At 38.1% G+C, this 23,634-nt stretch overlaps 4 protein-coding genes across 5 annotated transcripts in view; 2 read left to right on the top strand and 2 right to left on the bottom strand.

Moving 5' to 3' along the window:
- The first annotated feature begins 29 nt into the window (after positions 1-29).
- LOC144634625 (ubiquinone biosynthesis protein COQ4 homolog, mitochondrial-like) lies at positions 30-6,407 on the top strand. Its single transcript, XM_078493646.1, has 8 exons — positions 30-131; positions 1,263-1,442; positions 1,756-1,852; positions 1,990-2,092; positions 2,840-2,866; positions 4,170-4,264; positions 4,973-5,074; positions 5,693-6,407. Exons 1-8 carry the CDS (start codon positions 38-40, stop codon positions 5,877-5,879), a joined length of 885 nt encoding a protein of 294 aa, XP_078349772.1. The 5' UTR covers positions 30-37; the 3' UTR covers positions 5,880-6,407.
- Positions 6,408-8,268: 1,861 nt separating this feature from the next.
- On the bottom strand, positions 8,269-13,470 carry LOC144635264 (proteasome subunit beta type-1-like). The gene is made up of 7 exons (XM_078494372.1): positions 13,323-13,470; positions 12,574-12,681; positions 11,882-11,963; positions 10,214-10,245; positions 9,887-9,984; positions 9,348-9,454; positions 8,269-8,778 (listed from the first exon to the last, which is right to left on the bottom strand). The coding sequence occupies exons 1-7, from the start codon at positions 13,376-13,378 to the stop codon at positions 8,593-8,595; spliced, it is 669 nt and encodes a 222-aa protein (XP_078350498.1). The 5' UTR covers positions 13,379-13,470; the 3' UTR covers positions 8,269-8,592.
- On the top strand, positions 13,468-17,424 carry LOC144635231 (U6 snRNA-associated Sm-like protein LSm2). The gene is given in 7 exon segments (XM_078494324.1): positions 13,468-13,539; positions 13,541-13,558; positions 13,628-13,695; positions 14,508-14,538; positions 15,538-15,597; positions 16,062-16,411; positions 16,451-17,424. Coding segments are annotated over 6 exon segments (375 nt in total). The 3' UTR covers positions 16,188-16,411; positions 16,451-17,424.
- Positions 17,425-20,426: 3,002 nt separating this feature from the next.
- Positions 20,427-23,634, bottom strand: part of LOC144635120 (casein kinase II subunit beta) — a 5,552-nt gene continuing 2,344 nt past the window's right edge. For both annotated transcript variants that reach the window (XM_078494195.1, XM_078494189.1), the window contains exons 4-7: positions 23,146-23,261; positions 22,617-22,692; positions 21,752-21,941; positions 20,427-21,404 (exon numbers count right to left, since the gene is read on the bottom strand). In XM_078494195.1, coding sequence (XP_078350321.1) covers positions 21,290-21,404; positions 21,752-21,941; positions 22,617-22,692; positions 23,146-23,261 — 497 coding nt within the window. In that variant the 3' untranslated portion in view covers positions 20,427-21,289. The remainder of the gene's footprint in view (positions 21,405-21,751; positions 21,942-22,616; positions 22,693-23,145; positions 23,262-23,634) is intronic.

Below are 23,634 nucleotides of genomic sequence, written 5' to 3'. Positions count from 1 at the left end.
CAGGCCGAGGAAGGTCTGGGATAAGGAAAAATCCAAAATGGCGGCAGTCGGAGTCAGAAATCGCCGTGCCTTGAGTCTTTTCCTTGATCCATGGCTCAGGCGTTCTAAGGGAAAGCGTTTCATATCAGCAGGTAAGCTTCAGTAGCTTACATTTTAATGTTCTAGATCTAGACTGCTTTCATAGGTCGAATTTCAAGAGAGAGAACACCTAGGTTTGATGAATTTTGCGCGCACTCGCACTGCACGTACGCGTCAGGCGGCTGCTCTCCCGGGGGAATACTTGACCCATGTTTGGGTAAAGGGGTGCCGCTGGGGGTTTAAAGATGAATTACAGTCCGTACTGCGCAATCTCGGCTGCAATGTTTATGTGAGCCTCACAAACAAAGCAAAACTAAAAATTACGTGACAAACTTACCTGTTTCTTCATTATTAACGCCAGATATCCTTGCAGAACAAATAATAACAAGTAGAAGAACCTTGACGCTATTTCAAACCGACGTTTCAGCTCATCGGAAATTCTTGAACGAAGCGAACTGTAATGGCGGACTAAAAAACTTCATGTATGCTGTCAACGAAGTGTAACGTTTCAACGAATTCAAAACAAAAACGAAAACAAACCCCGAGTCTGCGCAGTACGGACTGGAAATCAGCTTTAAAATAGGACAAAAATAGCCTTAAATACCTACCCTGTGTAGGACAACACCCTTTATTTTAAGGCCCTATTTAGGACAAAGAACATCCTGTGTCGCTTGGGATTATTTTGTTTTGTTTAACAAATGCAATTGCGTTTAAATCTGGTCCTGAAAAAATTATGATGTAATGTTGACTGATGACCCGCTAAATAAATGCAGATAAACGTCTCCAAATTCGAATTGCTAAATTCTTAACGTCAGTCTTGCAGCCATACCCTGTCTTGGACAGTCCCAGGGGCGGATTTAAACGGGGGCCGAGAGGGGTGCAGCCCCCCCTTTTTCTTCCGAGCCTTGACTTTCGGTTGCAAATGCTCCCAGAATCTCCACAAACTTGAATTTTTAATTAGTGGAAGGAGAGGGGCGGGGACATGCGCTCTCTTCACAATTTCCTTGGCCCCAACAGACTTGCATGAAATTACATACCCTGTTGAGTGTTCTATCCAGGGGCATGTCCCTGTAGAGGCCAAAAGGGGAGTCCCCCTGGGGGCTGCCTATGGTGTTAAGGCCTGCTTATATATGGTGTTGAGTAATTCTAAATACGATTTGTTTGTTTTTTTATTTTTCTGCAAGGATTAAAATTTGAAGATGGTAGTAGTGACAGTACTGCTTGGCAAGAGGAGGATGAAGAGGACAATCATTCAGATGGATCATTTCAACTCTATGAATCCCATGTCCCTACTTCGATGATGCAGAAGGTGTTATTAACAGCAGGCTCTGCTGTTATGGCATTGTATGATCCAACAAGGGCTGGTAAGGGATATACTGTTGAATTAGATATCATTCAATCTATGGTTTTTAAGGTTGGAAGAAACTGTCAGACAAACAAAGGGGGAAAGTATAATGCCTAGGACTTAAAACCAACACTGCTAAATTCTAATTCAATCGGGAACAGTGGACAAAGAGCCACTCTGTTGAAGTGCCACTGCAAATTCCCATTTTATTTATTTATTTTATTTAAAAAAGGTAGTGGTGTCTTTTGTTTTACAGTCTCCGCTCCTCCCCTAGGAAGGAGGAGGCCTGAAAAAATATTGAGATTAATATTTAATGTCTGTCAATTTTGCAGATATGGTGGCAACACTTGGAGAAACAACAGGACTTGTTGCACTTAAGAACATGCACCAAAGAATGATACAAGATCCAGTTGGACAAGAAATATTGCAGTAGGCCCTAATTTACAGTTTTTGCAAAAAAAAATATAAATATGAACAGTCTGTATACCAGATGTCTTATTTGTTGTTCAGTTTTTCATTTATTGACTTATTTCATTGGTGACTTATTTCGCACATCTTACTTTTAGAGAGCGTCCTCGCATAAACTCATCTATAATTGACCTTGATAAACTCCGACAATTCCCAGATGGATTGTTTGGACGAGAATATGTCAGACAGCTGGACTGTAATGTAAGTTTCTTTGAATGCTTATCTACCAGCAAACTTTTTAAGTGCCACCATGTGCTAGGATACTTGTTAATGAGAAATTGCTTCAGGAATTCAGTTAACATGCATTTCAATCAGTTGCTTGGGAATGGAGAGAATTGAAGTTGAAAAAGTAAATGAAGTAAAGCTACGCCTAAAGTTGATGTAGTACGAAAAGGGTTAGGGGAGTGCTTGATGTATACTAAAGGACCCGTCCCCCTTGGACTTTCCTACTTTTCATTTACTTCTTCTCAAACTCATTAATAATTCATCAAGTTAAAACAAAGAAAAACATAACTGCGAAGACGGTTTTGATACCTGGTCTTAATACATCTATAGGCATTTACGATTTTATTTCTCCCATTTCTCCGTAGTTTTTGTTTTGATTGAGAAGATATATCAAACACTTGAGACAGTATTTCATTGGCTATCCAAATACCTCGAATTTTCGTCATAAATTACTGCACTGCACAGCATAGTTTCAACTCTCTTCTCAGTGTTTGGATGAAACACTGTCTCTTGTGTTTGATTTATTACTTCCTTCACTGAAATGTATCCTTAAGTGTACATATGAGCAGGAGTTTTAATAACACCCAGCACCTGGTAGAGCTCTGTCATGAATCACCATCCATTACAGCTCTCTATTGACTGCAAAGGGGAGGTGTTTTCAGCTTCTTATATAGCTCGCCAACAAACCATAATCTTTTATTTCTTTTTTTATTATTTTGAAAGCGAATTTCACCTGATGGTAGAGATGAGGTAAGAGATGCAATTTACATTGTTCTTTGTTTACATTTTAAGAGTGTGTCCATAAGAGGACCAGGCAACCTGGGCGCAGTTGTTCATAAAATGAATAACCCTATCCACCGTATAAATCGCTATCCTGAGGATAACTGTTGATAAAACAAACTACGCGTTAAATAGAGGATAATACATGGTTGCGCGGAGATATGAAATTTATCTTCGAGTGTTAGTTCCTCAGTACGAATAAAATATTGAAGTCCCCAAACATTTTGTGGCATTTTTGTGAAGTTTAATGATGGATTTCATTACCCATGTAAGAATAACGTATATATTAAGTTGTTGCTCATGGGAGATATTGGGCACTAGTTAAAGGCTATTTCCAGCAGTACGAAATGTGTACCTTCTAAAAGACCGTTTGAGGAGAAGAGATCAAATCGGACGGTTGAAGTGAATTTTATTTTCAGAAGTCTTTTTTTTCTTGTGGAACTGGTCAATCAAAGTCAGCTAATTAAATATGCATAAATTAGTGAAAAATGGCCATTTTTGCAAAAGGTGCCATAACTCCAAGGGAATATAATATATTTTAAGCTGATGTTTTGCCACAGTGAATAGCTCCTCATACCCAACATTTATGCTAAGTTTGGGCGAAATCAGTGATTTGAGCTGTATCACCTGTTGCCTGGTTCTGCCCTGTTCTCTCATGGACACACTCTTAACACTCCATATTTTTTTTTAGTGTTCTTGGTATTCTTTCAACAGAAAAAAAGCTTAGAAGCTTTTCTTGTGTTGCCTCTGGTCTAAGCCAAGTCTATTTAATTAGTCTTTGTCACTTGCTTGTTTCCCCAACCTTCAGCCAACAATGCTTAAACAACAAGGTTTATTTGAACTGCAAAAAAATTACAAGTTTTTTACTTAAACAATAAATAAATTAAAAATACATACAGTTGCTGGTTACCCAAAATAACTAAAAAGCTTAACTAGTTGGGTGACCACCATTTATTAATTTAAAGTAAATATATTAAAGGTCAGAAAAGAGGCATTTTACATTTTACACACTTTATTAAGGAGGTAGATTACAGAACAAATAATTCATAAGCATGATGTACAATAAAAAAGATAATAGTAAGAAAAGAAAAAAAGGCAGAAATACCAGAATATAGCAATTAGTAGAAAAACTTAACAGCCTCCAGTCAATCACAAATGTTGCTAAATTGCATGAGAAAAAACCCTCAGCATATTGACAGCTAGTTTAAATCCATCTGTTGAAAGTAGTAAATACCGGTAGCATTATTTTGTATACCTTTGTTCTCTTATTCAGGTCAAGTTTATTGACGACATGGATCTTGCATATGTGATGCAAAGATACAGAGAAGTTCATGACTTTGTTCACACTCTTGCTGGCCTTTCAATCAGGTCTGAAGCGTGACACAACAGTTGTGTTCTTTTTATCAATGTACAAAGTATTCACCTCTCCTAAAGCCAAGTGCTCACTACCTTTATATTAATATGGCTTCTTCTTTCCATTTCTGAGGGATTCTTAGTAACCAAAATTTATATTAAGTTCAACTTTGATAAAATAAAATCCCATGCTCAAAACTAACATTGCTAAAAGCTGACATTGTTATCTCAATTCATCCAAAACCTCATTTTTCATTAAAATCATCCTTTAAGGAGAGGGGGGGGGGGGGGCACCGCCCACATTGCCGGAGTTTATCCCGGTTTCCATAGCATTAAGTAGCTAGGAATATTTCTACTCCCCCCTGAATGGGATGATAGTCCATCACAGGGTACCCCCTCCCCCCCCCTGACATAATCGCCGGAACCCATTTATACACCTGGGTGGAGAGGGGCACTATGAGAGTAAAGTGTCTTGCCCAAGAATACAACACAGTACCCCAGCCAGGGCACGAACTTGACGTCTCGATCAGGAGTCCGGTGCACTAACCATTAGGCCACCATGCCTCCCATAAAAAAAGTTAAAATTCGGAGAGTGTTGATCTGAATGAGCTACAATGTAATGATAGCATAATAGAATAATGCATATTTAAGTCTATGGATGTATAAGCCTTCATCAGGCTAGTGACTTGTTAGTGAATAACAGTTTCCTTATCTCTGTATCAGTGTACCTCATGAAATAGCCGTCAAGTGGTATGAAATGATTCAGACAGGACTTCCAATGTGTGCATTGAGCTCGTTTGTTGCACCTGTCAGACTAACGTCAAGGTAAGGTATCCAAGTGTTTATCAATTTCTTTTGAGCCTGCCGTTTTCAGCACAAATGTTTCAAAACAATATGACGTATTATATAGTTGTCAGATCTAGCCAATCACTGACAACAAATGCAAATAGCTTGCTGAGCCGCCAAGCAGTTATTGGTCTTCGTTCTGCGACCTTTTCTGGTTGGCTAAAGCAAGTTTCACTAATTTTTAATGAACTTTTGCAAAATATTGAGTTGTAGTTTCTCTAGTTTGGCACAGGCCAATTTTGATGGAGAAGTCTGAGAGGGTGCAGTCACGCCACTTTCATCTGGGGAATGTTAAAATCTGTCTGTTAAAGCCTAAAATGTGTCATCACGAATGCTCCCCGAATGCAGGAAGTATCATCTCAGAGAATCCAGATTTTTCCGGGTAGCATACCACTCTCTCTCTCCCTAAGTTGTCAAGAATTTCCTGGATTTGTCCCTGTTTTGTGACACCTTACTTGCCAGATTATTGGCTGGTTATAGGAAAATAGATGCATGTACTTATTATTTGTCATGTCAGTCTTTCTGTCTTTCTTTAATAATTTGTTAAAACTAATTATCTGCTGTTAATATGTTTTCCTGTTGTGTATTTATTTACAGAGAGCGTGCACATCTGAGGAGATATTACATCCCCTGGGCTGTGTACTGTGGCTATCAATCCAAGTTCTTTATGAATGTTTACTTTGAGAAACACTTTGAGGAACCGATACATGATCTGCGACAAAGATTGAACTTTGTTCCTGCTCCAAAAATACAAAAGAAATCTATAGATAACGCAGTAGGTTAACGATATTGTCGTAAAGTGACTAGAAAAAGAATAAGCGCGAGGAATTTGGAAATTGTTCAAGTAAGTATAATGAAAGAAAGAATTATGTCCACGGAAAGAGGATTTATCAAACTAAAGAAACAAGGCATTTGACGATATCTTCTTGTCAAGGACAGCCTCCTTGCGAAGGAATTGGCTTTGGATGGATTTCTTCGTCAAGGGCAGGATTTAAAAAAATGATTAAAACAGAAACTTACTGACTCTAAACGAGATGTTGAGTCGAACGTTTCCTAACGAGTTTGTTTCTGGTTCTGCTGATCGCAATATGTGGTACAAATGTCTCAAGTTTAATACGATTTGCGCTGAGAAAATGTTCTACTCGAGTGTTCTCCTAAATTAACTCAAGCAATAAATGTCGTTTTGTCAACGAAGTTAGTGATGTTTTACTGGAAAAATGCACACAGGTAGCCAAAGCGTTCTATTAGTGTATTATAAAAGTTTTTATGCATCTGAAATTTGATTGAAAAAGTTGTACATAAAGTGAATAAAAGTTTTCGACTTTTGTCTTTTCCTGTTTTTTCCTCTTCTGGGAGGTTGCAAGCCTGTGTACAGCCGTCCCCTCCCCTCAAAAATTCGGGCTGTGTGGCTGTACACAGGCTAGGAGGTTCCTGGAGGCCGCTTTGGGTGAGTCTCACTCAAAGTCAAACTCACTACAGTAGATCTCTTCTTAGTAATGTATTTTGGAAGATTACCGCCATAACGCCATACAGTTTGATGCTCAAGACTGACAGCAGTCCAATCAATGGCCTGTTCCAGGCCCTCGGTCTCTGCCTCCGCCATTTTTATCCCTCCCAGTTTCCTCTCTTTCCCGCCCTATAGCTCCACTGACCGAGACCCTAAAACAGGCTACCAAATCAACAGAGCGCCTTTCGGGCTAGCCTGAATCGCAGGCGTGTTCTGAGGAGCGTGATTTACCGGCCATGATTAGCTCGTGATCAAGTAGATTCACCGCCTGATGACCACATCCTTGGTCGCAATTTCTTTCTCCCAATCTTCCTCAGCTTTCAAAATCTAAGAACGCGGCCACCCATTTACCAAATACAGCCGCCTCTCCGGGAGCAGTATTTGCACCCATTTCGCGAGAGAATACTCAGCGTTCGTTAGCCAAAACACACGCATGACTGCAGGCTATTCTGGGACAAATGGGCTATAAGATGCTAATTTCCCTGGGCCAAAACTCTGAAAAGTGTAGAAAAATTTGGAATTTTTTTTTCCGCTTTTTTTCAGGAATTAAATTTTGCCATATTTAGCTAATAAACACGATAAAGGAACGTTACTGCTTGTATCTGGCGCCGCCGTTATTGGTCTTGCTTTTTGGGACTGTGGAGCATGCGCTCTAACCAAATTTTTTGGCTATATCCGCGTAGCCTGCGTTGCAGACGAACAAAACCCCGGATATAACCGGGGTTTTGTTCGTCTGTAACGCAGGCTATATCCGCGTAGAGTTTCTCAGAGCCTTTGCATCTTGCTCGATAAAGAACTGAAAATACTCCGGTGTTGAGCCACTTGAGTACAAGTCTTGTAAACGATCTTTTGCGTTTTTAATCACTTAATCAACCGTGGTTTTAGCTAATTCTCAAGATAGAGGGACCTGTAGCGAGCAAGATATAGGAACAGACCAGTAAGGCTAAAATTCAGAACTATGCCAGCGGCTCGCCATTTTTCGCAATTTTTTATTGTTAGAGAGGGGAGGCTTATTTCAAATTATATATAAAGGAAGCGAAGTGGCTTTTTAATGTTTTAGTGCTATTTGGGACACATTTTACAAAATTGCATTATCAATAAGTAAATTTGCTGGATGAATACCTTTTATTGATGCGCAAATTTGTTCATGATTACCATCTTGGTGTGGGGCTATTAAAAAATTTAACTTCCATTAGAGAGGAGTGTTTAAAGTGAGACGGAGAGGAGGACTTGATTGAGCATTAGTCAGCTTTTTCTGCAATGTTGGTGTAAATCCTTTACATGGCTTTCCATTTACTTTCAGTCGAACCTCGATTAAGTGGCAACCCTGGCGCAGAATTTACTGGCTGCTGTATGGGGGTTTCAGTGAGAGTTAAGTGTAAAGATCGGCCCACAGTTGCAATACAAAATCCTGGACGTTACAGAGTGGAGGCCGTTAGTAGCCTGTACCAGGCTCTCGGTTTGTGGGAAGAGCGAAAACAGCGAGCGGGCAAGGAAAAGACGAGGAGTCGGGACGAAGCTATGAAGTTAGTGGAGGTTTTCTATAAACTTTTTCCAGCTTATGGAAAAGATGGTTTTGATTGAAGAAAAGACTTTCACCCCATAACATACAGACCTATTTTGTTGGTCTACAGTCTATGTCCCAGAAATGAAATCAGGCAAACAGTTGTTCTTCAGAAGAGTATTTTTATTGTCTACAAACAATACATTGAGGACGACAGAAGCACCCAAGATGTAACAGGTAGTCAATTGTCTGCTGCTTTCTGATGTTGTCTTCGTTCCTACCAGGAAAAGGCAGTCTCGAGCGCCTGGCGATCAAGCCGCGTGGTGCGCCTTAACACAGTAACGGCTGATGTCAGTTATAATTAAATAAAGACGCATTTAAAAGGCACGAAACAAGAAAAAAATGCAGTAAATCTGGGATGCTTCTGGTAACACATTGACATTCAAAATAAGTTTGTTAACAAAGTTGCAAAGTCCATTTTACATTTTAATCTCTTCTAAGCGGGAAAGCTTCTTCTGTGACGCCATCTTTTGTGATAACACTAATAATGACTGCATCTCCAGTGTAGATATCTCGCTCAGCAGCAGCTGTAAAAACATCTTTTACCAGGAAAACTGCTTTATCTTTAGTCAAAGGCACCTCTGTTACCCCTTGTTGGTTTTTAAATCCAATCTTCAAAATCAAACAAGGTAACCAGATTAATAGAAAAAATAGTAACTAATAACAAATACCATGTGTTGTCTTTTGTTTAATTTTCATCCGATTTAAGTTTCTGATAGGATTTTCCTCCAAAACGGCAATTGGACAATAAACACGCCTTTTTCTTTCCTTTTTCTTGAAAGATTGCAGCCAAACTGTCCAAAACATCTTTTAAAGAGAAAAAGTAACATTTCTTTTTAGTCTGAGGCAAGTTTGTCAATATTTTGTTTGGGGCTTGCGCACAAAAGGAAAATTTGAACAAGAGAAATATAGACAATTACTGTCAGGCTTTTTTTGTCCTTTTTTTCATTTACTTTTTCTCGCATTCTTTTGTGGTTTTGTTAGTCTTCTGTCGCTTTTGTTCGCATTGGAAAAGTTTTCATCTAAGGTCAAGAAAATTGAGCATTATTAACTAAAACTGACAGTGGTAGGGAAGGTCAATTGAGAGGAGAAATTCATCGTTTTATTGCATGCATCGCTGGCCCAATTCATCCCATTACTACATGTATAACTATTTGGTACTGGTTCATCCCATTGTTTACCTGATTGTCAAGTAGTGGTTGTAGAAGTGCTGATGCTGAGCCACCAGCTCTGTAAGTCTCTCTTTCATAAGAGCCCACTGGGTCAAAACTATACACACATCCTTTACCTGAAGCAAACAAACAATCATCATTAACTTGTTTAGTAAATAGTTTGAACCCAGGAGTATCAGTAGTTTGTGTAGTGTCACAGTCCGGATGAGAGTGGCTCTCAAAAGAACTGTAGTTGGCGGCTGAAATTTGACAACCTGGGTGAAGTCATCTTCAGAGTCAAGTTGAAAGTTGTTGTCATTTAATGATTTTTAAGTCTCATCCATTGAAGCTGATTGGTCAGTTAAGCTGCAATGTTATTGGCTGTAAGACTCATGTAAAGTTAGTCAAAAATAATTGTCCAGACAGTTTCGATCTGACTATTGTTAGTCAAATTAAGTCGTTCTGTCTGAGGTCTGTTTGTCGCTTTTTTGGTTTTGTTTTTGTCAGAGCAAAATGGAGGATTGCAGGTCTATTTACGATAAACATTGCATGTGAGCAGCATGTATTACCTTCATTGTCCAACCCAGCCAGGATATTGTATGTATAGTAAGGGAAAAATCGCCGATAGTACAAAACAGTTGACAACATCTGAGCAATGGCTGGTGAGCTAAAAAATAAAAGTGTATAAATAGGTAAAACTGTTAGTATAAAGTTAGAAAGTTTTAATATAGCCCAAATAATAAGCTAATTATTGGCTAGAACTATAGGCCTGCAATGCACATAGAGGCCTGATGCTAGCCAGTATTATTTGCAAAGACTGATAAATAAATAACAGACAATATTGTTCCTAGACTAGTTCTAAACATAAAAATAATGATTCATGTATATATCCATACCTCATTTTACTTCCATGTTCATGTTCATACATCTAAAACAAATGTACAATGGGTTTAGAGCCACCTCGTGGAATCATCATTAAACCGTCATTATCATCATCATCATCATCATTATTATTATTATTATTATTATTATTATTATTCAGTACTCAATAGTTTTCTGCAGGCAGAGGCTTTATTATTAACCCTTTAAGCCCAGACGCAACTGGTCTCTTTTCCTAAATCAATAAATATTAACTGGTTGACCATGTATGATACACCATTTGAATGGTAATGATCAGAATAGTTCATAAAAAATGTCAACAATTAATAAGAAAGTTATGGCCTTAAAAGAAATTGCTTTACAGCAAGGCGCCCAAAAGTGTGATAATTTATTCACATTCTTCTGTGCAGATCTAATCCAATCAGAAGTCAACTGGAACTTGTCCTTGGCTTCTGACTGGATGGTGGTTGCACGAAAGAATGTGAATTAATTAAAGGTGGTCACACTTTTGGGCGCCTTGCTGTAAAATGAAAAAGAAAAAGTTTTAAAAATGTGTGTATCTCCCTGTATAGTAGGTACACCCTAAAACTATAGCTTATTGTGCAGCTCTTACTGTTGTGGTTAATTTCAGTTATGTTGCATCTCACATACGTATCAGGAAAAAAGTTTCAAAAGTTAAAGGGGTGGTCAATCAAGTCACAAATAGGGGGGAGGAACAATTTTATGCTTTCAAAATGCAGATCTTTCCAAGGCAATTTTGGTGGCAAAAAAAATCAAATTAATTGGAAAAATATTGACCAAGTTATTTTTCCTGGAAGTTGAGAAAGTAAGTAATTTATGATGAACATAAGCACATCAAGTGGCCACACCCTTCTTTCACCCACAAAACAAAATCCATCAAACCCTGAACTTAATTTCCTATTTCTGGAAACATATAATTATGAAACGACCTAGTAATGGTAAGGAAATGTTTAAATAATGCCACTCCAAGCTATCTTCGTTTTCAGCGACGTTCAATAACACACACACGTAACACCAGGCAGAAAAACGATCTTGAGCTGCCGAAGTGTAGACTAAAGACAGGGCAGAGATCTTTTGCCTACCGTGGAGCGAAGCTCTTTAATAACTTGCCTAAGAACATTAGAGAGACAAATGACCTGAACCTTTTTAAAAAGAGAATTTTTAAACATATTATAAATTTGTAAATGCCCCTTTAACTGTAATGTATATAATTTTAATTGCGAATTTTTTATTTCAACTATACCCCTTTTTTTCTGATTTTTTTTTTCTTTTTTCTTCTTTATTGTAAATATTTTTATCTTTTATCTTTTTAATTTCTGTATGGCGGAAGAGCCCCCAAGGGGGAGCTATGCAATAAAGTATGTATGTATGTATGTATGTATGTATGTATGTATGTATGTATGTAACTGAGTGTTGTTCAAAAAAACATATTGAAGGTATTGTGAAATGTTAGCAGACCATTCATAATAACTGAGGTGTACAATGAAGCACATCTCCTTCACTTGTGATGGACAAACAATGAAAGATAACAGAGAAAACAGTGTGGGAAAGCCAAAATAAAACCTAAAAAAGCCTACAGCACTTATGATTGACTTCAAGACATGTTGTGAACCTGGATAATAAATACAGCAATCCTAATTTACAAGTTAATTAAGTCAGCACACCTGAAGCCTTGCTGTGATAAGTTTGGTCAGAGTAAGGCAATCCCCATGAAAACCAGCACATCCAAGAACAGTTGAATTGGTTCTAAAGGCAAACAAAAATTGAAACTTAAAATGCGTGTCCATGGAAATCACATTCTTACTCAACTTAGATTTTGTTTCTATTAATTAAAGTGTACATAACAGATTTTTTTATTTGCTTGATAGAATCTGTGTGGGATCCTGATGTGAACATTGAGGAAAATCAAATTTTGTTGTAGACTTCACCATGTTTTAGTTGTCTAAGTCGAGAAATTTCACTACTGGTTGTTTACAAACCACGCAAAGTGGGGTCAGTTAAGCTGTGACATCAAAACAAGAAAGTTTTTGTAAAGCAAATAGACAGATCTGGGAGTGTACTAACACGAGTGTATAATTCCACATATATTATATAGCCTGCCTCCTCAGTCAAATCAACAACACATCAGAGGAAGACAGGGAAACCCCAGAGAAAAGCATTCCTGTTTTGACAACACTTGGGAGTTCAACAATTATGCTCAGAGCTTTAATGTCTATAACACAAGAAATTGATACAATAACCCTGTAACTTTTGTATGGCACGATAGCAATACCATAATCTGGAAAATTTTTATTTTTGATTAACATAATTTCACAACAGAAAACAGAGATGACCTTTACAAGCAAGTCTCACTTACAGTTTATAAGTCTTGGGGCTGTCTCTAGTGTGAATGGCAAATCCCTGACTTAAACGTGTATCTGCAGCAATGACAGAGAAATCCTCTCCTGCAATAGCTAGTACAGTCCTAAAGAGGAAAACAAAATGAAATATAATTACATGTACCTAGTAATGAATTAAGCATTAGCACTTAGCATTTTTTAGTCCTAATAAATTAAGCATCAGCAACTTTGCATAATTTCAATAATTAAATCAACAAGCAACAAACAACAAGTCTGTTGCTAATGTTACTTGCTACACTTCTGCCATGCCCGGCCCGTCATTTCTGTGTCTACTCAAAAACAGCAACATAAAGCAACAGTTTACAAAAATATATATCTACAGTTTCTATGTCTTTATACTGTGTTGATGATCACAGAATTTCATTTCACATCAGAGATATCATAGAGAGAGCCACTGAAGGGAGGATAATGCAGTATAGTCTGGTCTGATCTTCAACAGGAGTTCTCACCATGTAGTGATGATGTAGGTTTTATTACAGTTAATTTAATATATAACTTATTATATATTTCTCTTAAAGCATTGTTCGGGATGATACACAGTCTATCATTCCATATATAAAGTATTCCACATTTCTAAACAGGAAAAAAAATATCATAGAATAGAAAGATCTGCACAAGGTTCTGTTTGACAACTTAGTCATATGCTGACTCATGGGGATCACAATGTTACACTGCAAATAAAACTTGAAACTTAACGTTTACTTACCCTCCATTGAATGTATAAGGGCTAAAATATTGTTGAACAGGTCTTTCAGTATTCATTGTTTCTTCTTCTTGAAAAATGGACGTAAATACTCTCTTTTTCGTGAGCAAAACTCGTTTGTGACTGCAGTCTTTTCTAACTTTGTGCCATGCAGTATCCCATGATCCTCTACGCTTCCCTAAACGCAAAACTGGTCAGCGGTCCAAACGCCGCCATATTTATTTTCTGCTTCCAAAATGGTGAGTGTTTGATTTCGTTTGAAGAACGTTTGGAGTTGGACTTTACAATTATTACTTTCTTATTTCCAGCTTTTCTACTCATTTTTCAAGTCTTTGGTTGGAAAAGAAGTTATCGTGGAGTTAAAGAACGACCTCAGGTATTCTAGAACTGAAAAACAGTTTTCAGAATGATTCTGTCATATCGCACGTTAATTTGTCAGACTTGTCTCCTTTCACCAAACGCACGATGGCGAGAATTTTTGGGGGGTTCAATAAGGTTCTGAATCCGAAGGTGTAAAGCAAAAACTTGATAATTTTGATTCGCTTCCTGTTAGCTCAATTGTTTCGTTGGTTTTACCAATTTTATTATGAGGGACCTGATGAAGGGGTAAAATGGGAACTGGGATTATATATATTTGGGCAAATTTTCATTGGGAAATGGGATTGGGGTCACTGGGACTGGAATTTGGTCACTGGGAATGGGAATCACAGACAGAAAAACAATAGAACTGGGAATTATAAAACAGTAGGCTGGGAAATGGTATTTGGGTAAAATTTGGGCAGGGAAAATGGGATTTATACCCCTTCTCCCCTTCCACCCTTCAGGACCCTCTAATATGTAAGCCAAGCCAAGCTTATGTCGGCTAATGTGATTTTATTGGGGGGTAGGTACTCTCTACAGTGGGCTCAACCTGGGCCTTTGTAGTATTATTCTCAGCTAACCTAAATCCTTGGACACCACAGGCATTTGTGATTGGTTAATCGATGTCTACATTAAACAACATCATTTCATAAAAGCATATTTTTCTGTTCGGTTTTACTGGTAGCATGTAATATATATACTAGCAATTCCCGACTAACCTTCGACTTAGCTTGCGATTACAAAGCCTTCCTATATCATGCCAGGGTCCTTGTCATTTATTAACTAAGTATTCAAATAAATTAAAAATGTTTTGTACTTCTTAAACAGTGTGCATGGAACATTGGACTCTGTTGATCAGGTAAGTACTGTATGTCCTGCATGGCATTTTATGAACACAGCTTTCAGTGGCAGTGTGAGACAAGGCCTTTGTTTTATAAAGGCTTGTGGGATAGGTCTTACTGGTCATACCGTATTTACTCGAATAAGCGCCGCGGCGCTTATTAAATCTTTTGCGCCTCAAGTGCGGCGCTTATTCGAGGGCGGCGCTTATTTAAGGGCGGCGCTTATTTAAAATTTGGACACCACAGCGAATCTCATCTTTTTACAGTAATTGAAAACAGCGTCTTTTGATTGTCAGTATTCGTCTTTTGCTGAATAGAGATGTGGCGCTAGCTGTCTTGGAAAAGTTCGCGGCCATTACAACATTTACAGCACTACGTATTGTAAGAATGTTGGATAGAAAACTAATGAACGAGCGGTAAAACAGTCACTTTGAACTGCAAAACATCGCTTTTGATAGAAAGAATGTCCAAGTTTGTTTTAGAGTTGCTTTGTAGTGCTGTTTTAAGTTAAACGGAATACTTCGAATAAGCGCCGCATCGGGACTGCGTTTATTCGAGTAAATACGGTATCTGCAGTTGAGGATGGGAATCAGAGACTGATAAACTGCTGCAGTAAAATTTTGATCAACCAACTGTGACGCAGGAATCAGGTGACTTCCCTTTCCTTTCCCCTCCTTAGTGGAAAGGGAGTGGTTGCTCATAATCCTAGACCAACCTTTGTAGGAAGCAAACTATCATCTCTCTTGCTTACTGGAAATGTTCTGTGCTTAGATGATTTGAGTGATCATACCTTTGGTTCACAACAAAACTAAGATCTGAGCTAAGTGGTAATATTTCTGAACACATGTTCTTTTCTAAGTATTATTACCAATATCTTTCATCTTACAGTAGTTTGTAGTTGTCGATTTATTACAAGAGGTAAAATGTTAAAACTGTGTGAGGCTGACAATATAGAAAACTAGTAGATGATTGTAATTTACTGCCTGTTTATAGTATTTTTCTTCTTTTATTTATAGTTTCTGAACATCAAGTTAACAGATATAAGCCTCACAGATCCAGACAAGTATCCTCATATGGTAAGGTTCAACAGGTTGTTTTTACTGATTGATACAGGGGACCTAAAGAGAAGGTATCAGAAATGACTTGGTTGGATGTGATGCCCCCCCCCCCCCCCTTCAACTTGTTAGTATGCACACATTTTGTGCATCATGGGGTGGTCCTGTGGAAGACACAGGTTTTTTTTTTTTTTAGCAGGACCATCCCGCAATGTGCAGAGCATGTGCTCACTTTGGATACCTCTTTAAGGACAGTACCTCCAGTTGCTAGTGACACTAGCAACAGGAGGTACTGTCCTTAAAAGAGGTATCCAGAAAACAAATTGGCAAGATGTTTGTTCTGGTCACAAAAAGCCATAATAAATGATATACCGGTAATTGTATTAATAGGGTGGTCAAAAGCAGGGGTCATGGTGTATTTTGCAGTTTTTATGTTGTCTGGAAAGGTATAACTGATGTGGTTTGGCTTGCTTCTTTGTTTGTAGTTATCAGTAAAGAACTGCTTCATCAGAGGATCAGTGGTAAGATATGTTCAGCTCCCAGCAGAAGAAGTAGATACATCACTGCTACAAGACGCAACAAGAAAAGAAGCAGCCCAGAGCAAAGCCTGAAAACAAGTCTGACTGAACAAAATGAAACTGAGAAGGATAATGTGGACAGTTGACTAACTATTTATAGAAAAACCTCTGCTTAACAATTTCTTAGATTTTGAATCCTAACTACTAATCCCCTGACTCTTCAGACTTTGCGTGCTTGTTATTTAAAGAGTAACTAACCATAAACGCAACTCACGTAGCCCATTTTTTTTTTAACTCTCCAACCAAAAACTAAGATTGTGAACCTGCCTTAAACAAAATTTTCATGACATCCAAAGGGAACATTTGAACAGAGGAAGTACTTTTACTGTTTTAATGCAGTGACTTTCTCTCATTGACAACTTGCCTAAACAGGCAGGTAATATTATTATATTACCCTAAAACAGATCGATAGAATACATTTCATTTTTGTCACTCTTACTAGACTTGTAAACACCATGCTTGCTTTAGAAATTTTGAAATATGGCCTTGTTTTAGCACAGGCTCCCCAAGAGTATTGTGTGAATACTTTATGTACCGTAATATTATAGACTTTGTATGGGAATTTCACTTCATTCTCAAAATCCTAAATATAGTGATGACAAAGTCTATAATATTGCCGACTACATGAGTAATCACCAATCGCTTGGGGGCCTGTGGTTTTAGTTGCGAATTTTCTTTTTTTGGGTAATATTTTCTGTATAATGTGAAAACAAAAAAAGCATGTAGCCTAGTTACAGCCCCCCATACCCCTCAAGAAAAATCGAAGAGGGATGTACACAGGCTAAAAGCGAGGAACAGCAAGGTATTGCATGGGCTCAGTTTGTGAGACTTGCATGATAGACAAAAATAGTTTTTTGTCAGTCACTTAAATGAGCCTCAGTCGAAAGGATAGTGATGACCAACGTTCATGTTCAACGAAAATGCAGAACGTACGCAAATCAGTAGTTCATCTAGCGTGGAGGTGAGGGGTCGTGAAAAGGACTGTTGCTGGTGACTGATGTTTCGAAAACCTGTGCAAAAGTCTAAAGATTACTAAAATGAATTACACTGCTGAGGTTGTTGAAATGGCAGTCAACAACAGCAACTTTTTCGAAAATGCCCTGACCTAAGCTATTACGTAAGATGACATACCGATACTCATGGGTTCAAAACACTAACTATCAACAGCAGGATCAAAACAGTATGACATGTTTATCACCTGAACAGGAAACTTTCGTGAATATATTTTATATAGGCCCAGATTCAATAAAAAAAGCGAATTTGTAAACAATTTTGTCGAATATTTACTGGTTGCCTTTGAAGGAAAGTGTCAAGTTTACATTTCCCTGGAATACACTTTTTTAAAAGTTGACTACAAATGTCTAATAAGAAGCTTTCCTACGTGGGCTTCTAAGAATAGCAGAAGAAGAGTTAAAAAATCTAATTTTCCGCCCAAATGCGGTCCAAATTCCAGTTCCCGGCACAAAGAGTTTTCCAAAATACCATTATCAGTGCCAAAACGAAAGCTATGTCAAACAGGGTTAAAATGCAAACGATTACATCAAGTATGGTTTTTTTCTGAATGCAAGAACGCGAATGCATTCGTCAACTCCGTTCAGCAATTCCGCCTTTTGCCTCCTCTTTCAGACTGTCTTCTGTTTTTTTCGGACTAGAGTTCAAAGACAAACTGCAGTTCTTGATCAGTGTGTGTTGCACTGTTTGATGAGACACGTTGATTTCAATAAGCCTGCCGGGATTTTATACATTGCTCATGCCATATCAAACGTTGTCCAAGATCTGACAAAGGAAACACGTCGCGCGCCAGTTTTGGCTTTCAATTCCCAACAGAAAATAACCTGGAAAAGGGAGTGAGGGCCATCCAGTCATTCTCGATCCCAGAACCTTATCTTTCTCAGTCATTCAGAATTCCTACTGTGCTTATGACAAGCTTTTGGCAGTCCACTTACTATAACTAAGCTCTCAAACTCCACAAATTCTGAGCACCGTAGTCGGTTTTCCGACGCAAAACGAAGAAAATCACGATTCTCTTCGTCAGTAGCGTTCAGACACCGTATTTAAACCGATGGAACTGGATTATTGTAGACAAAGACCACACCTCCACATGGCGTTAAGTACAGGAAATACTCCGAGCCTTTGTCCACTTTCATCCAGCACCATCTACTGTCATCTATCTTTCACCACCTTCATCCTCCATTACCAACCTTCATCCACCGTTATACACTTTCGTCCACCTTCATACACATTAATACACTTCCATTCACCATCATACGCCTTATCCACCTTCATTTTTTACTGTCATACACTTTCATCCACCCTCACCCACTGTCATACACCTTCATTCACCTTTTAGATTACCTTATTATATAGGAAATTAACGCTCCATGAAATTAACTCGAATACTCAAAATTCGCGTTGATTTTAGTCTCGTTAATTTTTGTGATCGCTAATGTCCGCGACATTATTTAACCCCCAAATTCTAGATACTGTCCGAACACATATAGTAACTATGAAACAATATCCTCCTCTTTTCTTTCTGCACACTATTTTTCAGTCTTTTACAGTTTAAAAGCCTTAAAGATATATCGTCTGTAACATTTTTTAGTTCATTATTGCTTTCAGAAGAGCGGTTCTCGACATCCGTTAATTTTCTTCACGATTTTGAAAATTTTCCCCTCTCTCGCTTTTATTCCTTTATTCGAAAGACCACCATCATCCACCTTCATTTTTTTCATCCACCGTCATCCATTTCCATGATCCCCCTTTAAAAACCTTCATGCCATTCATCATCCACCTTTATTAAACTCCATCCATCGTCATACGCCATCTTCATAGAGGGTCGCAAAGGGGGGTTCGTGATCCCGTTTCACGCACAAACTTCAACCAAATTCACGTATCACGTTCAGTTGAAATTGCGGAATTCACGAGTCACGTGTCTTTTACCTCATACGCCAGATACGCCATCATTATGCATCTAGCCTGTTCCAGGCTCTCGGTAGTTGGGGAAGAGCGAAAAACGAGGGCTAGAGCCTGAAACAGGCTATTATGCACCTTGATCCATCTTCATCCACCCTCTTCATACTATACACCTTCAGTCGCCTTTTCATACACCTCATTACACGTTTATCGACATTCATCTACCTACAAACCTCTTCATACACCTTTTTATCCACAATAATCCACCTTCATCAACCTTCACACATCTTCATACACCGTCTTCGGGGGGGGGGGGGGGGGGGGGGGGTTTATTTATCCCCCCAAAAAAAAAAAAAAAAAACCCCCCCTAACACCCCCCAGTTGGAAAAATGCTCCGCCGTCCATGGTCTTCCACCTTTATCATGTTTATCCATGCTCATCAACCTCCAATATTTATATTTTATCCACCTTCATTTACCGTCATACAGCTTCAATGAAAAACATCTCCCAATAAGCTATTTAGCTACTTCTTATCAAAACACTCGTCATACTTGCCGACACTACTAATTTCTAGTTTAGATTCTAGTTGTCCATTTATGTAAATGTCAATTCCTTAGGTTTGGGTTCATCCCCGGGCCTTTTTCGTTTCAAAAGCTTGAGTAGGTAGACTTAATAAGTTCATTAAGGCCATTTTTCCCAGTTTAGGAAAAGAAAATGATGATCATACAATCAGGACACACCACAACACAACCTGAAAAGAGTATTCCGAAGTTGTCACGCCAACATGGCTGACGACTCAGGGTTCGTACACCTTTTCAGGCCAAAAATTCAAGGACTTTTTAAGGACTTTCCAGGACCCTTCCTGGAAATTTCAAGGACTTTTTTGTGAAATTTACCTCAAACCAACGATTTACAGTCTGTTGTGCCGTTGATGTGCTTGCTGAAGAACTAAAAAATCGCTTATTTTGGCGGTCTTCTCATTGCCTTGAAGCCTTTTGACGTTCAATAAAAAAATCAAGGACTTTCAAGGACCGAAAACCAATTTCAAGTACTTTCAAGGCCTTGAAATCGAACTCCTGAAATTCAAGGGTTTTCAAGACGCATACGAACCCTGTGATGTAAACCGCAGTCATTTCACCTCAACTGTAGCCTGTTCCAGGCTCTCGGTAGTTATGGGAGAGCGAATAACGCGCGCGGGTGAGCGAGGAAAAAATGAGGCGGGAGCCTTCGTCCCCCCTCGTTTTTTTTCCCGCTTGCCCGCGTTTTTCGCTTTCCCCTTCAACTACCGAGAGCCTGGAACAGGCTACCTCAACTGCGGTAGTTCTAGCAAATAATACTGCATAAGACAAACAACTGAGACACCAAACACAAATAACTTTATTTACTTTATGCAATATGCACAACAATAATTTTTATTTTACGATTGCGCTGTGTTCGTTGGAACTGTACTAAGAAATCAGTGACTGGACAAGCTACATATATTTCCATGTTGTGGTTCAATTTTACCCAACAAAAAATCTGGTATTTCCCTTTGTTTTATAATATTCATTATCATATATTACCATACACTGAATCGAAGGAAAATACCAATTGTACCGAGGGTAAAATTGAGCCACAACATATAAAAGCCGTTTGTTCTATTTGTTTTTCTGTTGATCAATAAATTGGAGCAGAACACACGTGCGCAATGGCAAAGCTGTCAACAGTTACTTACTGCCAAAATACTGTTTTGTGTAAATATTATAGTACAAATACCAATGTTAGGAGAGAAAACATGTATAGCACTCAACCAAGTTCAAGACCATAATTTACTGCCTATAAAAATTGTTTGACTGCACAGTTTATGTCTACCGTTAAAATTAATTGATCAAGGAATCACATACTAAAATCCCCTATAATGCCCTTAGATGGGGAGGAAGGGGTTAAGGAGAGAGCAGGGGACAGTCACCACAGGTAATTCTAATGACTTGTAGCACCTTGTGATGTGTTTCCATGGGCAGCAGGGACTACACATTTTTGTAAAATTATAGAGGCTTTTCAGTATCTGTATAAGTTTATCTGCAGCTTTTCACAGTTTTTCATCAGAAACAAAAGACCTTTATCAAATTTACAGTTTTCACGTGTTGTATTATTAACATTAGTTTATCTGCAAAATCTGAGGCATTGGACAGGGTATTGAACTTAACTAAAACAAACGACCAAGATAGAAAAATAAATTGTTCTTATTTGTAGTGTGGTTTGGTTGATCGTGGACGAGCTGATGCCGACCGTCCTCTCTGTGCTGCAGCTCTTTCCTGGATCTGATAAGCCATGGGTGAAATTTTGAAGCCAAATAATCTGTAAAAAAAGTCAAATACATTGTATTGTATGTTACAAGTTCAATAATCCATGAATTTTCTCAACAATACCTCAAACCCTCTTCCTATTTTCACAACAGTTTTGGAATAAAACAAATTTCAATGTTATTTTTATTTTTCAGGCATCTTGACTTCTAATGCTCTCATTTCCACTAAAATGACTTTTACTTCCAAAACAAAACAGAAGGAAGTTACTGATGTATGTACTAGGTAAACTGAAAAAAAGAGAAAAAAAGTTGCAAAAAGACATGTCTAAAAGCTTTGCATGTGAAATTAATGCTACTGAGACTGTTTAAACTGGGTTAAAACAGAAAACCAACACTATACCTTGGTACAAATTGGTTGTTGGGTCTCTTTGGTCTGTACTCTGGGTGGACCATGAATAGCATGTGAGGAAATCCTGTACCAAAGTATGCTCCGTCTGTGTGGTGATGCCGTGATGACTTTGGTGTGTAAACATCCATGCACTTTGGACAGTACAGTTTAACCATGGCCTCACCAGGCACATCAGACAAACCTAACCACAAGAACAGAACGACAAGCAAAAATATGTTGAGAGAATGCAACAATTAATTTATATTAAATTGCCACAAGTGAGAGGTTATTGTTGTATTGTGCAGCATAGACATTACTGATGATTTCAATCTAAGACATTCAAAGTGTGTGTATATACAAAAATTCATGAAAAAGATTGATTTTGGACAAAATCGGCAGTCTTTAAATAAAATGGACAAGGAACCACGCACACTATAATTGAATATAATAATTGACCAGTTCTTGTTTATGATAACTTGATAATTTTGCACTGTCATGAGCTGTGTCACATGTGTGCTTTATGTATGCAGCATTCCTTGAAGATTTTATACACTGAGGAAATGACAAACTTCAGTTGATTCTTTTGTATTTAGTTATAAAGCACTTGGGAAGGTGTCAGGACTTGTGTCCTGAGACTATACCTTAGTTGTTGATTGTTGATTCCAAGACAACCTAAAGTACATACATGTACCAATAATTTTATTATAATTATTATTTTTTGGTCAATATTTCTCTCTCTTCCATTCTGTTTTGGTTTCCTGAGTATATTCATTGGTCTTAATTGACAGGTATAGGTAGGAGTGGAAGAATTTTGCACTTCTGTTAGGCCAACAAGTGTATATAGGGCAGTTAATAAGCTCTAGCTTCTCAAACTTACCAATTGGTAAGACGGCCTGGTTTTCACAGTACACTCGACAACAGTGTCCAAAATCACCATTCTGGTATTTTTCAAGCTGAATTGAAATGAGTAAGAATGAGCTTAAAGTTCTATTCAATGCACAGTATCATACATTGTTTAACATTTGTAAGTTATTGTGGTTTTCAGTGATATGCGAGCTCTGAAATTCAATCCTCAAGCAATGGTTTACGCTTTTTGCTGCCATCAATCAGAGTCAAAGAGTCACGTGCGTCAGTTGTGATTGGTGATTTCGATCCATTTTGTTTGTTTCTGTTTTTCATGGTCGTTGGCTGTCGCCATAATTATGATCGACGGCAGCGAAAAACACAATCGTTTGTTAGGTTTTGAATTTCAGAGTTCGCATATCACTGAAAAATGCAATAATTTCTAAGAAAAGATAGTGTAAACAGACCACCCTTTATGTTAAAATAATGTCTTACATGTGAAACTACCTACAGTCAGTAGTTACAAGTATGCTACATGTATCAGGCCTAAAACAAAGACCTACCATCTGTGCAAGTCCTCTGTTTGTTAATATGTAACGAGCATGAATCAAACCATATAACATTTCAGCCGCTTGCTCGATCAAATCACTCTGATTGGGATTATCCTCTAGTTCATCATCTGTTGACAATCAAATACAGTAAAACTTTCTACGCTGCTTTAACGAAACAAAAAAAAAAAGAAACAAAACAGTTAGCTTTTACTCCGGTTTTGCTTGCAGTTTGTTCCACTCTGGTTTGCTTGCGGTTAGTTCCACTCCGGTCTGCTTGTGGTTAGCTTTCACTCAGGTTTGCTTGTAGTTAGCTTTTATTTGCTGGTTAGGTTTTGTTTTGTTTCTGTGGTTTTGTTGTTTCAGGTTTAGACATCTGAAATAAACAAAATTTAACCTAACCAACAGATAAAAGCTTACAGCAAGCAGACTGGAGTAAAACTAACTGCAAGCAATCAGGAGTAAAAGTTAACCGTTTCATTTCATTTCGTTTTGGGTTTTAGC

The sequence above is a fragment of the Oculina patagonica genome, chromosome 1 (assembly GCF_052425735.1).
Source record: "Oculina patagonica isolate OP01 chromosome 1, crgOcupat, whole genome shotgun sequence".
In the NCBI taxonomy this organism is placed as follows: domain Eukaryota; kingdom Metazoa; phylum Cnidaria; class Anthozoa; order Scleractinia; family Oculinidae; genus Oculina; species Oculina patagonica.
This window is presented reverse-complemented; position numbering and strand designations above follow the sequence as displayed.

Coding starts and splice junctions, on each gene's coding strand:
- LOC144634625 (XM_078493646.1), top strand. CDS start 38: ATGGCGGCAGTCGGAGTCAGAAATCGCCGTGCCTTGAGTCTTTTCCTT. Junction 1,443..1,755: donor GTATGATCCAACAAGGGCTG/GTAAGGGATATA, acceptor TCAATTTTGCAG/ATATGGTGGCAACACTTGGA. Junction 2,867..4,169: donor CACCTGATGGTAGAGATGAG/GTAAGAGATGCA, acceptor TCTCTTATTCAG/GTCAAGTTTATTGACGACAT.
- LOC144635264 (XM_078494372.1), bottom strand. CDS start 13,378: ATGAATACTGAAAGACCTGTTCAACAATATTTTAGCCCTTATACATTC. Junction 12,682..13,322: donor CCTTATACATTCAATGGAGG/GTAAGTAAACGT, acceptor TTTCCTCTTTAG/GACTGTACTAGCTATTGCAG. Junction 10,246..11,881: donor TTATCACAGCAAGGCTTCAG/GTGTGCTGACTT, acceptor CATTTGTTTTAG/ATGTATGAACATGAACATGG.